Raw genomic sequence first — 17,137 nt, 5'->3', positions numbered from 1 at the left:
TGCAAAAGCATATTTGCTCACATGTTTTCAATGGTTATTTTCCAGGGAGATAAAAGTCAAGGGGAGGGGGGGAATTGTGTTTATTTAAATTAAATACAGATTCTTAAAATAACCCTATTTGAAATTATGCCAACCTATGTTAAGACCTGAATTTATTCTGATCTAGTAAAACCATTTAAATTAAGTTAAAAAAAAAAAGTTAAGCAACATCTATCTACTGCCAAGTTTTAAAGAAAGTCAAACCACTGAACTGATGTAAGCAGGAAGCCAAAGGTTAAGCCCCTGGAACCAGAGTTTGTTAAAGTGCTAAGTTTCAGAGTAACAGCCGTGTTAGTCTGTATTCGCAAAAAGAAAAGAAGTACTTGTGGCACCTTAGAGACATAGTGTAAAGGCTATATTTAAATTGCAAAATCAGCATGTTTTAATGGTTACCAATCAATTATAATCAAACCTTCTTTAGGAAACTGACTAAAGGACAAATGCAAAATACAAAATAAATTTAGATGAAGATTCCCTCGTTAAGTATTTAAATCTCACTGATTTAAATCCATCCACCCTATTATTTTCTTCCAGGACAAGTTATCAGAACAAGTACAGGAAAAGTTACATGCAGACCTATGAACATCTAAATGCACCTTAAAAGCCTCAGGCTGAGAGTCATCACACTACCTAGAGCTTGTCATCTAAAAACAACTACAACTACAAATATCAATATGAGAGACACCCCATCACTAACTCTAATTCTGACCTCCGATTAGACTATATAGACAGCATAATTGTCTACTTCCATAAAATTATGGCTTAAGTTATTTCTGTAAAATCATCATAAGAATGTGGATTACAAATAAACCATTAACATTTTATATGATTTTTTTCACTTATAGTATAAAAAGCAGTTGCAGTAGCATTTTACAATGTGATTTTGTGATATCTAAATTGCAAGTAAATTTAAACAAAAGGGAGAGGCTCAAGTTCTAAGAGGAAAAACCTTGATGTTTTTTTAAAAAAAAAAAAAAAAAAGCCTGCATCAGACTCTTCAAGCAACTTACACGTCAGCATGACCCAAAAATGCCAACTATAATTCTGTCAAAGTTGCAAAAAGCCTAAAGAAGCCTTGTTTTTAGAACACATCTCTAGTTATTATTTGCCCTACATTTTCTACTTAACCATTATCATTGCCATATTTCTGTGATTCTGCAAATGAAGCTACTATTTTTAGAGTAATTAGAATAGTTTCTTCCACAGGAACGCAAAGTAAAATACTGAGATGGAGATGTAAACTTAATAATTGCGATTCTTAGCCCAACACTGGTATAATCAACAATGTGGTTTAGGGTACCATTATAGCGTATTGCTGTAAGTGGCTGCCCCAGGGATGGCGGGGGGGGAAGGTGGGGGGTAAAGAGTTGGGGAAACAGGCAGCCCAGATGTGCTTACCTATAAAGATGCAGTATAGTATTTGCTTTTTGGTTTGTCTCTGCTGCTGCCTGATTGGTTATTTCTGATTTCACATGGTGTCTGGTTGACTGGTCAGTCCATAACTTTGGTGTTCGTATCTTTGAGGTTCTACTGTAAGGACTACTACTACTGTGTGACCATCAGAAAAGTTATGTATGTTCACTGCACCCCTGGCATCATAGTAGTGGGGATACTTTGGGTGGGGAGGCACTGATGAATTTTAAAGAAGGCCCATGTAGCTCAACTAGGGCATTTCTGTAGCTCACCCAGGAAGAAGAGGCTGCCCTCAGACAAAGCTTTGCTCTCCCTTGCCACAAATAAAAACTGTAACAGGGAATGTAAGGGGCTCCCCTAACATACTGAAATTAGCAAATCATGACTTAGAACAATCAATGCAACCTGCATTGTTTCCAAGTACGCATTTCTTCTTGGTCGTACCTCTACATAAACCTAATCCTCTGAATTTCACAGCAGCCATCCATATTGCACTCACCCAACAATCGGATCTATGCCCTCTTCCTGGGTTGTACTGTTGCCCACAACCAGATCAGAAGCATCACATTTCTTCTGGAGACAAACGGAATCACTGAAAAGGCCTTTTTGCTGTTAAATGCTATTCAGCAAACAAGGACAGAACTGACCTTCACTATGTTTACTGTATTCAAAAAATATCTTAAAGGAATTAAGGTTCCAAAGAGATTAACTCAAAAGTCAGAAAAGTTAAAAGTAAGGCTGCATATGTATTATGACAGTGTAATTACCAGTTCATGGTCACATTTTTTAATCCATTAGGAAAAAAATACACTTCTCACCTCCATCCTGATTTTACATACAAACACCCCTTTTCTTTCGCAAAAGTGATTTCTCAATATTCTATTGCCATTGTTCTTGTGAAGCATGAACTGAGTGGAATTCTGTGAAGATGGGTATGAAATTAGGCAGGGATTAGTAAAATTAAGTGTTATTTTAAATAAAACATAGGATGCTTGTGGGAAGCCTATTTTTAACCATTAATCAATTCTGAAAGGATTTTCACCAAATGACACATCTGATCTAGGAACCATCTCCCTGCTAAATGTCAAAGTTTGTACCAAAAATTTCTGATGCACTAGAACAATTTTTAAAAAAAAGTACTTCCCTCTCTCTTAGCATATAAACAGCTGAATCACTTTTACTCAAGCTTTCCAAATGTATTCACCTTCAGAAAGATCAGGTATAGAACATCTCAGCAGGGATGAAGAATAATTGAGAAAATTATCAACTGGAACACACCCTATATGACTGAAGTGTCTAGATAAACTTAAGTTATAAGTGAAGCACAGAGTGACACTTGTACAATTCAAGTAGCTGCATGAAATAATATTTTGTTGAAATTCAAAAGCAACTAACATCCTGTCTAGACCAAGAAAATGTTAGCTCGCCAAGGCAATCATTACTCTTTTTATGCTAATTATTTCACGTATAAAAATGTCAGCATTATCAACAGAACTTCAAGATGAGAAGTGCATTTTTCTGAACACAGAGGAACAAGACTGTGCAGAAACACAGCTGCATTCATGCCAAAGAGCTCTAAAAGGCCGATGTCAATGCAGGAAAGAACTGCAAAAGAAAATTTTTGTTCTACCATCAAGATTTGGCAAAGTGGAATAACCCAGCATTACCAAATCCTATGGATAATGGGATTCCTGTTCAAAGACATTTCATCCTTCAGTGATTACGAAACTATATCCATTGTCTGCTTAACAATCACATAGTGTCTATATATACACACACCAATCTGCACATTTAAGATGATCATATATATTTATAAGTCAGTAAATAGCCTCTGACCAAGAATTTTATTTTCAGGTCATATTTGGCACTTTTTAAGCACTGTACAAGCAGTACAGATGCACATAAAAGAGCATTAGTGTAAAGTGTCAGGCATTTGGTCAAGATGACTAAGCAAATATGCCTGCAGATATCTCTGTATATTGCCAATACCAAGCGTTCAAAAGTCATGAGTCAGACCCCTGGTCCCCCCATCACAAGATTGACTTTAAATCCTCAGATTTTTAAACAATAAAATTAGAGGGTTTGGGGGTGAGGAAGAAGGTTGCCTTCTGGTTTCTGAACAGCCAGGATAAATTTTTAAAAAACAAAAGCTGAGACACACACAACATGACTGCTGGAGCTTTAAGGGAAAAAAAACCAACCACCACCAAATATCAGGGGATTCTGATAAACCTTCAGAGGAATGTAGCTCTGAAACAGCCTTCCACGGGAGCAGTGGGGACGAAAAGCCTAACTGGCTCCAAATCTGAGCTTGATAAATTTATGGAGGGGATGATAGGGTGGGACTGCCTTCAATGGCATGTGGCCCATCGGCAACTGCCAGTAGCAAAAATTCCCAACTGCTGGAGACAGGACTCTAGATGAGAAGGGATCTGAGTTTCTACAAAGAATTCTTTCACAAGTATCTGCCTGGCAGTCTTGTCCATATGCTCAGCGCCTGACTGCCATATCTGGAGTTGGGAAGGAATTTTCCCTGGGGTCAGATTGGCAGAGGCCCCAGGGAGGAGTGTGTTTTTCACCTTCCTCTGTAGCATGGGTCACTTGCTGGTTTAAAATAGCGTAAATGGTAAATTCTATGTAGCTTGAAGTCTTTAAACCATGACTTGAAGATTTCAGTAACTCAGCCAGAGGTTAGAGGTATATTTCAAGAATAGGTAAGGTTCCCTGGCCAACAATGTGCAGGAGGTCAGAGCAGATGATAATGATGGTCCCTTCTGACCTTAAAGTCAATGAGTCTAACACTTACTTTTGATAAATTATTATTTCATTAGTTGTATTGAATTCTGCAAATCCAAGCTAAGAGTACTGTTGCTTCAATTTGCTTTTATCTTTATCTATTTTTACCTGTGCACTTCTGGTTCTATATTTCAGTTTCTCCAAGAGATTCTAGTCCACTAGACTGAAATATAATATGTAGATGTCCAACACAGAGAGACAGTAGGGGAAATCAAGAAACATTATAATTCATTAACTGTCTCTAAAGCAAAAAACTTAAAGTTTCACCTAGATTTCAGGAAAGTCCCGATTTTGCATTTTAAATTTGTGTCTTACTGTGTAAGACTACATATATATTTTGCACTGTTTACAAATATAGTTGTGTCCTCTGCTAACCACCTGGTCCTAAAACTTAAAAACTTATCCCAGAGAAAGACTGTTCCATTCTTCCCAACTAGGCTACCAACACTTATTCTTTGTAAAACTAAAAGAACACATAATACAGAAGGCTACAATCCATTTCTAATTTAAAGCATCTAAAAACAGAAATGAAGCATCAACACATAGCTTTGATCCGACAATATTACCTTCATTATACAGAAGGTAAGGTTAGATTCTTTATCAACTTAAGATTTAAAGAGTACACAAGAAGGTTGCAGTTACCAAAAATGACACAAGGCCAAAACATTAGAAACTCCAATTCAGAGTAAAGATTACATGGGGGGGAGGGGCAGGGGAGAATCTCACATTCAGAAGTATAGAAATATATATACTTTATCAAACCTTCAGTAAACAAATACACTACTGAGGGCCATCATACCACATTCTTTGTGAAGATTTCTTGTGCCACTGATTATACTGCATCAGTAAAGACAACGCTCCTTAATATACATACTTCCTTGGTCTAGACCAAAGGTGGCAAAGCCGCGCTTGCAGCTCTTTTATAGTTAAAGTGTGGGTCGCGGAGCACCCCCCGCCATTTTCCACTTACCAGACTGGGAGGGAGTTTGGGGCTTTCTGCCCTGTGGCGGGTGGTACAGCTAGGGGCTTCAACCCAGTGGGGAGGGGTGTCTAGAGTTTTCAGTCACTAGTCCTATTGCACCCAGCTCCCAAACTTCTGAAGATTATCGTTTGCGACTTGGAGAGTTGCTAAGTTTGGCCACCCATGGCCTAGACTATGGTGTTACAACACCTACATAAAAGTAGCAAAAGTTAACATAGTGACAAGACATGCTTACACAGACATTTGGGGGGACATCACAATGTCTTTAAATTTAAGATTTCTGCTTGCACAGTCTGCAGATTATCTAAACCCTTTTGGAAAAAAGTGAAGGTAATGTAGGAGGACATCACTGATGTGATCATTTTATCAGGACAGCAGCTCTTCCATAGTTTGACAAATCCTTAATGCCAGGGAGAGAAAATGATCAATCACCAGGCTATGGTCAGGGTTCTCATCTGGGATGTGGGAAGCCCAAGTTCAAATCCCTGCTCCACATCAGGCAGATGTGGGAACTGAATCTTCGTCTCCCACATCCCTCGTGAATGCTGAACCACTGGGCTAAAGTTATGAGGACACTACTACCTCCTCCTCCATCTGTTTTGTGAATCTAGGCCTTTAAACAAACATGCCCAGAGACAAAGCGTTTCAGGTCAAGTGACAGGGAATCATAGAAATGTAGGGCTGGAAGGGAACTCAGGAAGTCTAGTCCATCTCCATATGCCGCCAGGACTAAATATACCTTAAAAGGAAAAGGAGTACTTGTGACACCTTAGAGACTAACCAATATATTTGAGCATAAGCTTTCGTGAGCTACAGCTCACTTCATCGGATGCATGAAGTGGAAAATACAGGAAAATACACAAAAGCTTATGCTCAAATAAATTGGTTAGTCTCTAAGGTGCCACAAGTACTTCTTTTCTTTTTGCAAATACAGACTAACACAGCTGTTACTCTGAAACCTGTAAATATACCTTGATCATCCCTGACAGTTGTCTATCTAACGTGGTCTCAAAAACCATCAATGATGGGGATTCCAGATTCCCATCCATGGTAATTGTCATACAATCCATGGTAATTGTCATGATGTCTGAGATTGGCGCTTACAGTTCCTGTAAGCATCACAGTAACCTATTCCAGTGCTTAGATATCTTTACCATTAAAAATTGTTCCTAATACATAATCTAAATCACCCTTGCTGCACACTAAACTGATAACTTCTTGTCCAATCCCTTGGTGGGCATGGAGAACTACTGATCCATGTCCTCTTTATAAACAATCTTTTGCATATCTGAAGACTTACGTCCTGTCCCATGTCTGCCCCTCCAGTCTTCTCCTCTCAAGACTAAATATGCCCAATTCTTTCAGCCTTTCCCCATAGGTCCCCATGTTTTCTAAATTTTCTGTTTTTGTTGCTCCCCTGTAGATTCTCCAATTTGGTCACATCTGTGTCTTATTCAACCCAAACAAGAAGAAAAAAAAAAACAAACAAAAAAACCCCAACCCTTTTTCAATTTGCTGAAACTTGTGATTTTTTGTATTCAGTTCAACCCTAACATTTCCCCCCAGCTTTCTGGGGCTGAAAGTGAACTGAAGAGTCAATTATTTGCCCCATTCTACTTGCAGCACACCATTTTCACTGCTGGAAATTAAATGGAGTCAGAATCAGGTATGGTGTAATTTGTTCATTTACATAACACCTGTTATTCTTAAATCAAGACAGACCTAGCCACATAGAAGTAACTCTGGAAACCCCCAGATCAGTTGCAGCAAAGCTTCTCACTGCTTCCCACCCTTATCTACAGCCACCCTCCAACAGATCTTTCTGAGGCTGCCCTATCAGCTTCCAATCAAAAGGCAGCACCAGATTAGTCACCTGCTGTATCATGGCCTATCATTGCTTAGCAGATTCATCACTTGATATAGTACCACATCAGTGAGCAATTAATCCACATTAGAACTTTCCACTTGTGCACATTATTTTCTTGGAAATGTTAGTGTTCAACGGCTATGTAGTTATAACTTTCTAGGTTGGACTGGTTAATTTTTACATATTTTGATTTAAATGACTGACACATGCAGAACATTTAAGCCAAGTGAACTTAAGTTATGTTGCGTAGCAAGACATCAAGACCATCCATGAATGACAATTTCAAGAATGTAATTTGTTTCTTTTTTTCATACAAGTATCTTGTTATTGCGGAAGCATTCAAAAGCTCTAGATAAGATCAGGGCCTTCTTGCACTAAGTGCTGTTCAAACACAGCAGACATGGTCTCTGCCCTAAATAGCGCTTTATAACAGAGGTAAAATGCAGCAGGTGAGAAGAAAAGGAAGAGAGGATAAGGGTAACAACAGTAAGATCATCCAATTATACAGACTAGTAGGTTCAGAATACATTTTCTTCTATTTAATGTGAGTAAATAATGAGCAGTCTCCTTTTACCAGCCTGTCAACGCTCTACTGGCAATACAAATCTGCATGTTGCTTATGCACCTTACCGTCATATTCACATACTTACTAACATGAAGTCAGAATATATATATATATGACAGGACCTTCACCAATACTCAACCTCCTCAACTCGTTTGTCAGATTTTCACCATCTCCTCTGTGCCTTCTTACATGCAACTGCCTATGCATTGTACGACCTTCCTGAGCTCATTTGCAAGGTCCCTCTCCGAGTATGCCATTAATTCTTTATTTGAGAGGCACTTCTGCTATGCGGCCGACAGTGAATTAAGTTAATTTATATACAAGTTAAGTTTTGCCTATTGTTATTCCCTTGACCTCTGTCTACTTGTTTGTGCTTAAACTGTGATCTTCATAACTACCTGGAAAGCACTATTATGTGGTGATCCCTCCCATAAATTAACACTACAACATGGTCTGTGCATTATTAGTAACATTACCACATACCTTCCCTTGCTGCATTGAGCAGTCCACACATCCCACTTGAATATTCCCATGTTTCGCTCCAGGGATTATTTGTAATCTTTCAAAATCAGTCCCCAATATAACGATATCACATCCTGATGCATAAGCCTGTAAAAACAAACAAAACAAGAGTTACAGTAATTCTACAACTACTTAATACCACCACCTCTAGATACTATATGAAGATAAATCAGTGAAGTACAGATATCCCTTTTGATGCACTTCTTTATAGAAGCTATCCTTGGTTCATCATCATTCATGTATACCAGTGGTCACCAAACAGTAGATCATGATCGACTGGTTGATCCTGGAACCTCTGCCAGTCGATCGCGATCTCTAGGTGCTAAAAGTCTGGCAACGCAGCGGGTCTAAGGCAGCCTGCCCTGGTCCCAGAAGCAGCTGGCACCATGTCTCTGTGACCGGGAAGGGGTGGGGGTCAGGCTGCTTCCGCACGCTGCCCCCACCCTCCAGTGCCGACTCCACACCTACCCCACGGGGGCAGCGCTTGCAAGTGCAGGCAGCACATGAAGACCTGCTGCCCCCCTCTGGGGCTGCAAGCGCTGTTCCCGCAGCTCCCACGGGGTTGGTGCTGCGGGGACAGGGGCAGCAGCAGTGCATGGAGTCGCCTGCCCCCCGCCCCTCCAGGGGCTGCAGACATGCCAGCCGCTTCCAGGTGCGGCGAGGGGCCGGGGCCTTAGCCTTAGCCCCACTGCACTGCTAACCGGGAGCTGCCTATAGTAAGCGCCTCCTGGCTGGAGCCTTCACCATGCACCTCCTCCTGCACTCCAACCCCCTGCCCCAGCCCTGAGCTCACACCCGAGCTCCCTCCCAGAGCTTGCACCCCTCACTCCCTCCTTCACCCCAATCCTCTGCCCCATCCCGGGGCCCCATCCCACACTCTGAACCCCTCGGCCCCAATCCAGAGCCTGCACCACCTCCCGCACCCCAACCCCATGCCTAGTGAAAGTGAGTGAGGGTGGGGGAGAGCAAGTGACAGAGGGAAGGGGGAAATGGAGTGAGCAGGCAGAGCCTCAGAGAAGGGGTGGGGTAGATAGATCCTGGGTTGATCTTAAATTCAAAAAGTGATCTTGTGCATAAAAAGGTTGGAGACCACTGATGTATACTATTGACCTATGACTCCATCATATCTTTTTAACACTACTACAGGGGTATAATATTGATAAGTTTGAATTGCCATTAGCTTGAAACATGCTAGGGGCAAACAGAAGGATACACATAATTGGGCTATTAGGTTTTGCTATCGTAGAAAGGCCTGTTTTATTAGTAAGAGGCCTAGTGTGATGAGCTTATGTCAAGGATTCATTTCAGGTGAACCAAACAACATTATGAGGTCATGGTAGCAACTCTCATTCAAGTTTATAGCTCACTTTCTATTAAAATTCTGATTTTGCCATAATTACTGCAGTAGACTTCTCAACAAGTCTGCTTTTCATCTTGAATTTCCCTATGTACTATCCCATGTCTTCCCCATCCCCCACAAAATAAATAAATCTGAAGTGAGATAATATATAGACAGTCAAAGTTGAAAGGCCCTTTTGATTTTTGAAATAAGATCTATTTGTAATGTTCTCAGACTACTGAGGTAGAAATTGTCAGGTCATTTTACTGGCCCCTAAAAGAACCTGTAACTTGACTATGTTTTGGAAAATTTTAATTTTCAGTTATTCCCTGGGAACACTGGGAACAATAAGATCATCAGAAGTTAGGCAGAAATTAGTTCTACTGGCATAAAGATCTGCTGGCTGATTTGAATCAAGCATGAACATATGTTGTCATTCTATCTAATCACAGTACAATGTGCCTTGACAGAAATAAAATGCAACAGTCCACAACAATTTCACATAGTGTTTGTAAATACTCCTCAAAATCTAGAAGTTGGAAAACTTAGTTAAGGTTGTATAAACTATTAACTCTGATTCTAGGTGAATACTCATCCTAGGTTTGCTTGCCATCCTGTTTATTCACCAATAATCCCTCTATATTCAACCACTATGCCCCTTTCACATTTCTAGTAATATGCCATGCTTGATTTTGGTGAAGAGAACTGGAGTTATGGAGATGACTTTAGTATGGAAGTTTCATGATCATCATCAATTCATGCTGGATATAACCACCACAGAATCCCATTTATCTGATCTAACTGGGACCAGGACCAGAACAGTAATAAAAAAAATCAGATAATCTGGAGAATGGGAAAGTATGAGGCTGCAGTGCTATCTAGCGGCCACAGGAGAGACCGCCTGCTTCTGGACTTACATACGCTGGTTGTTCAGTTAATACGGAGAGCAAGATAATGGAGGGTCGGATATACAGGGTTCTACTCTACTGTTTTATAGATACAACTTTACAAAGCTCCTCCTCTTAGTCCCATATTATAGGTACTCTCACGAGCAATGTCCTTTCTCCACTTCAACTGCATATGACACGAAGCAACATGACCCTGATTTCTTATCCTTTCTGCGAACTGTAGATGCACCACTGTCTTACCACTATGCTCCCACGTTCCTTAGCTTATTAGGGTTGTTGATTAATCACAGCTAACTCATGCAATTAACTCCAAAAAATTAATCGTGATTAATCACAGTTTAATCGCACTGTTAAACAGTAAAATACCAACTGAAATTTAATATTTTGGATGTTTTTCTACATTTTCATATATATTGTATTCTGTGTTGTAATTGAAATCAAAGTATATATTTTTAATACAAATATTTGCATTGAAAAAATGATAAAAGAAATAGTATTTTTCAATGCACCTCATACAAGTACTGTTTTGCAATCTTTGTCATGGAAGTGCAATTTACAAATGTAGATTTTTTTTTGGTTACATAACTGCAGTCAAACACAAAACACTGTAAAACTTAAAAGCCTATGAGTCCACTCAGTCCTACTTCTTGTTCAGCCAAATCACTAAGACAAAACAACTTTGCTTACATTTACAGGAGATAATGCTGCTGGATTCTTATTTATAATGTCACCCAGAAAGTGAGAACAGGCATTTGCCTGGCACTTTTGTAGCCAGCATTCCAAGGTATTTACGTGCCAGATATTCTAAACATTTGTATGCCCCTTCATGCTTCGGGCACCATTCCAGAGGACATGCTCCATGCTGATGCTTGTTAAAAAAATAAAGCATTAATTAAATTTGTGACTGAACTCCTCGGGGGAGAATCGTAGGACCCCTGCTCTGTTTTACCCACATTCTGCCATATATTTCATGTGATAGCAGTCTCGGATGATGATCCAGCACGTTATTCATTTTAAGAACACTTTCACTGCAGATTTGACAAAATTCAAAGAAGGTACCAATGTGAGATTTCTAAAGATAGCTACAGCACTTGACCCAAGATTTAAGAATCTGAAGTGCCTTCCAAAATCTGAGACAGACGAGGTGTGGAACATGCTTTCAGAAGTCTTAGAAGAGCAACACTCTGATGAGGAAACTACAGAACCCAAATCACCAAAAAAGAAAATCAACCTTCAGCTAGTAGCATCTGACTCTGAAAATGAACATACGTCGGATCCACACTACTTGTGATTGTTATAGAGCAGAACCTGTCATCAGCATGGACTGGACGCACATCCCATGGAATAGTGGTTGAAGCATGACGAGACATATGAATCTTTAGTGCATCTGGCACAAATATCTTGCGACTCCAGCTACAATAGTGCCGTGAGAACACGTGTTCTCATTTTCAGACAACATTGTAAACAAGAAGTGGGCAGCATTATCTCCTGCAAATGTAAACAAACTTGTTTGTCAGCGATTGGACTGAGTGGACTTGCACGCTCTAAAATTTTACCTTGTTTTATTTTTTAATAAATCCAGGGTTTTTGTACATAATTCTACATTTGTAAGTTCAACTTTCATGATAAAGAGATTGCACTATAGTACTTGTATTAGGTGAACTGAAAAACACTATTATTTTGCTTTTTTTTAAACAGTGCAAATACTTGTAATCAAAAATATAAAGTGAGCACTGTACACTTTGTATTCGGTGTTGAAACTGAAATCAATATTTGAAAACGTAGAAAACATCCAAAAAATTTAAATAAATGGTATTATTAACAGTGCAATTAATCATGATTACTTTTTTTTTTAAATCACTGGACAGCCCTAATTATTATTGAGAATCAAATATAATGTTTAAGTGCATCTTTAGAATAGCGTTCAGTGTAAGACCGAGGTCAATGTACTTTCTCTGCCATTCAAAATTTACACTGATTGGCACATACCACACATTTGAAGCTTTCTGCTAGCCTCACAGTAGGAGTAAGCCCTATATTGACATGAATGCGCCTAGCCAAAGATGGCTGATCCCAAAGAATTAGTGGCTGACAAAGCCTTCAGAAAGCTGTTGCCAATTAACATACAGAGAAAAATCTTCAGCTTGTCAGCTCTTGGAAGACCCTACTATTTGGTTGTTGTACAGAGAAGCTGATGGGGCAGTATTCATACCCAAGAGTCTGACTAACCACAAAGCTGACAGTGCCAAATGTGTAGGCAGGAGTACTCTGGTCTTTGGCCCCTTGACTAACAGACACATACAGGGGAGCTCTGCTGGTGACAGGCCTCTCATGTTCCTTTACTATTGCTGTCTCAGTTTGACAAAACCTGTTTTGAGGAGCTACGGTTATGCAGTAGTCTGGTTGATTGGCAGTACTCGTCACCTGCCCCAAGAGGGTTATCTGTAGTACTGAACGACTCTGCACTCAACAACGTTTATCTGAAAGCAGGGAGTGCGATGCTGATCTAGTCAAGTGAAAGCTGCAGTGGAGTGCTGTATGTACTTTCTAAAAGCGCTGACTAATGCAGTGCTGACAGTAACATGAGGTGGCTTAAACTTGCCTCCCCTTAGAATATTGCTTAGCATAAAAGATTACTTCCAATGTTGCTCCTTGTTAACAGGTTGAAATGAACACCTGAAAGGAGAGACTAGAGCACATTTAAGAGGAATTTGTCCCAGACAAGCAGAAATAATCTTCTACGCACTTTTGGAAGAACACCGCTCAGAAGCATCTTCTGCCTCATGCTTTGTTTTGTCTTCCCACGTCAATCTGACTGGATGACATTCCTGTACCTCAAAAGAGCCAAATTAAAAGAGAAATTGTAGCACCAGAAGTGACAAAAACTTGAGGGACTTTAGAACAAGTCTAAGGCTGCTGGAAGCAAAACAACCCTATCTCCCGATGAACAGACCCTACTCATGTGTCAGTAACCCATAGGTCTTGTCTGTCTCAAGAACTGCAGTAAAAGAATGAAGACCCACATTTGGTTATGTAGATGTGACAAAGAGCATACTTTAAGACATCTAATAGACTAACAGATAGTTCTGTACTTTAACCGTAAGAATGTACAAAAAAGGAATGCAAAGAACATTTCGGCTGATTTATATTTATGCTGGTTGCTTGCCTCAGACTTAATTTTTTCGGATATGTTTAGCCACCATTCAGAATGAGAGTGAAAAAAATAAGTTTTGCCCATCTAAAACATTTCTCAACCAAATGGATGTCAGAAGCTCTATTGCCTTTGTGCTTTGGAACAGGGACTTGAAGTTTGCCCTGGTATCAGGGATGTGCCTTTTTTCCATTGCTGTGAAAATGCACCTAAAGTTGCTCTCGATGCGCCTCTTTCTAGCACCCATTGGCCAGCAGGAGTTGACATCTCAAGAGTAAATAAGCAATGATCGGTAATGCAGGCATAAGCCATGAACAGCCTTTGAAGTGAAAACAAGTAGCTTATGTTTGGTGTGAGAGAGAAGGGGAAGCCAGTGGAAAGATGAAAAAAGAGGGGGGCTCATATGTGATAGGCTAGGAAAATGATCTTTGCAGCAGCATTCCGAATGGATAAACTATTCTCCAACTAAACGTTTTCAAACTTGGTTGAAAACTTTTTACATGAGTGGTGAGAAAAGAAAAATTCCCCCCATTTTTAAAAAACACTCACCTAGGAGTGATCTTGTTCAGACCTCCATCTTTGGAAGATCACGGATACGAAAAATAAGCAAAGAAGGTAAGTGCCTGTGGTGACCGTGGGGATGGGAAGCAGAAGGGGGATGATTGTGTGTAAAAACAGTGAGTGTGTGCATTAGGACGGTAAGGGAAACTGTTGTGCAAGTGGAACTGCAGCAGGCTCTATTACCACCTATCCACTGTTGCATCTTACTGCTTCATCCTTTTCCACTCTGCCAAATACGGCAATATACTGGGAGATGGAGAGTGGCTTCTTTGACAAGTGTATATGGAACAAGGTCTGAAGACATGCTGAAGCATGGAAGACTTACCAAATCCCTCCATAAAGCAGCTATTATACCTTCCTTTTAAGTCCCTTTTCAACACATACCTCTAAAATGACAAACCCTCTCCTGGGGGTTGTAATCCTTTAACAAGTGAAACAATACCAGCTTTAACATGTGCATGCTGGGTGATGTTAGCAGCCTGTGATATACAGGATGTTAGACTAGATGATTTAGTGCTCCCTTCTGGCTTTTAACTCTGAGTACTACAGTAAAGTACCACTTGATGATGGTTAGCTGTCAAAGACCGGAATGTGGGCACTTATGCCTAGTAGTAAGAGCAGGAACTGGTAGTCTGAAATTGGAGCTGAGTGTCAGAGCTAGGTTACCTGGAGTGAGGAATTCCAGGGGCCAAGGCTATCGTGACCCTGGATGAATGCTTTGAGCAATCAGCACTCTGCTTCTTTTGTTGGTCTTAAGAGCAAGTCTGCTGATCCTCTGAGCCAATTGGGCAGTTTAGCCAATCAGGTGGCCCAACTGGGGCCCAGGTTTGCTTGTTAGACTTCTTGGGGGTGGGAGGGGTGTTAAGCTAGCAGGTAAGAAGGCTAGCTGCAGGACCTTGCTGCTGACACTAGCAGGTGGCCTGAAGAGACTTTAGTATCTCTAGTCTACTTATAATTTACAAATAGATACGTAATAAGTATGCATAACTTCACATTCCTTTTATTGCAACGTTTCTCCCTTTCCTTCTCTTCTAGACCCACAACTTGACTCAGTCTTGATAGAAGCTCTTAATGGCAGGACTGTACATCTGTATAACACCCACCACAAAGCCTCAATCCTGATTGTGTTATGCTATCACACAAAGGCCCCCAAACAAAAACAACTAGATCCCGGATACATTTTTCTGGGGTTATAATAATAATTATCACAGTGAAGTGATGGGGTAATTTGTAAATCACAGATTACAAATAAGCATAAAGTTTTCATACAGTTTTCCAAAGAGGAAGCAACTATGTCAGCATATAGATATGGAATGTAATCTAGAAATATTACTCAGACTTTACGAGCAGAAGTGACCATCATGATCATATAGTCTGACCTCCTGCACGTTGTGAGCCACAGAACCTTGCCCACCTACTCCTGTTATAGACTCCTAATGTTTGACTGAGTTATTGAAATCCTCAAATCACAATTTGAAGACTCCAAGTTACAGAGAATCTATCATTTATTCTAGTCTAAACCCATACCCCATGCTACAGAGGAAGGTGAAAAAAGCCCAGGGTCTCTGCCAATCTTTCTGGGGAAAAATTCCTTTCTAACCCCAAAAATGATAAACTAGACCTTGAATATGTCAGCAAGACCCACCAGCCACACACCTGGGAAAGAATTCTCTGTAGTAACTCAGACCCCTCTCTATCTAGTGTTCCATCTCTGGCCATTGGGGATATTCACTACTAGCAGTTGCAGATGGACCACATGCCACTGTGGTCAGTCTCATCCTACCATCCCCTCCATAAACTTATCAAGTTCAGTCTTGAAGTCAGGTAGGTTTTTGCCCCTTGGAAGGCTATTCCAGAACTTGACTCCTCTGATGATTAGAAACATTGATCTAATTACAAGCCTAAACATGTTGATAGCCAATTTATACTACTTGTTCTTATGTCAACGCTGGCCCTTATCTTTTAAACTCCTCCTCTCCCTCCCTGGTATTTATCCCTCTGATGTATTTATAGAAAGCAATCATATCTCCCCTCAGCCATCATTTTGTTAGGCTAAACAAGCCAAGCTCTTTGAGTCTCCTCTCATAAGGCAGGTTTTCTGCACCTATTCCAGTTTGAATTCATTGTTCTTAAACATGTGAGACCAGAACAGCGCAAAGCATTCCAGATGAGGTCTCACCAGTGCCTTGTATAATGGTATTAACACTGCCCTATCTCTATTGGAAATATCTCGCTTGATGCATCCTAGGATTCCATTAGCTTTTTTCATAGCCATATCACATTTATAGCTCACAGTCCTCTTGCAACTAACCAATACACCCAGGTCTTTCTCCTCCTGTCACTAAGTCCTTAGCTTATAGCAAAACTTCTTGTTGTTAGTCCCTAAATGCATGACCTCACATTTTGCACTATTAAATTTCATCCCATTTCTATTACTACAGTTTTCAAGGTCGTCCAGAAATTCTTGTAGAATATTTCGGTCCTCCTTCATATGGACAACACCTCCCAACTTTGTCATCCACAAGTTTTATTAGCACACTTCCACTTTTTGTGCCAAGGTCATTAATGAAAATGTTAACTAAGATTGGTCTTAAGACCGATCCCTGAGAACCTTCACGAGCAACCTCAGTCCAGCCTGACAGATCACCTTTCAGTATGACCAGGTGTAGCCTCGCTTTAACCAATTCCTTACCTACCTTTCAATTCTCATATTAATCCTAATCTTCTCCAATTTAATTAATAATTTCTCATAGGGAATAGTATAAAATGGCTTTCTGAAATCCAGATAGATTGGATCTAAAAAAATCAGTTATCCTCTCAAAGAAGATCAGGTTGGTCTGGCACAATCTACCTTTTGTAAAGCCATGTTCTATTTTATCCCAATTACCGTTCAGCTCTATATCCTTAACTACTTTCTCTTTCAAAATTTGTTCCAAAAGCTTGCATACAATTGAGGTCAAACTCACTGGCCTGTAGTTTCACGGATCACTTTTT

General features: G+C 40.1%; 1 protein-coding gene across 5 annotated transcripts in view; it reads right to left on the bottom strand.

Moving 5' to 3' along the window:
* DMXL1 (Dmx like 1) overlaps nt 1-17,137 on the bottom strand; it is a 146,205-nt gene that overhangs the window by 119,266 nt on the left and 9,802 nt on the right. For all 5 annotated transcript variants that reach the window (XR_012159032.1, XM_073344776.1, XM_073344772.1 and 2 more), the window contains exon 2: nt 8,146-8,271. Coding sequence is in view for 4 of the 5 variants with exons in the window: in XM_073344776.1 (XP_073200877.1) it covers nt 8,146-8,271 (126 nt within the window). In the remaining variant the exon portion in view is untranslated. The remainder of the gene's footprint in view (nt 1-8,145; nt 8,272-17,137) is intronic.

The sequence above is a fragment of the Lepidochelys kempii genome, chromosome 5 (genome assembly GCF_965140265.1).
Source record: "Lepidochelys kempii isolate rLepKem1 chromosome 5, rLepKem1.hap2, whole genome shotgun sequence".
NCBI classification, from domain to species: domain Eukaryota; kingdom Metazoa; phylum Chordata; order Testudines; family Cheloniidae; genus Lepidochelys; species Lepidochelys kempii.
The sequence above is the reverse complement of the archived record's forward strand: the minus strand, read 5'-3'. Positions and strand labels throughout refer to the sequence as shown.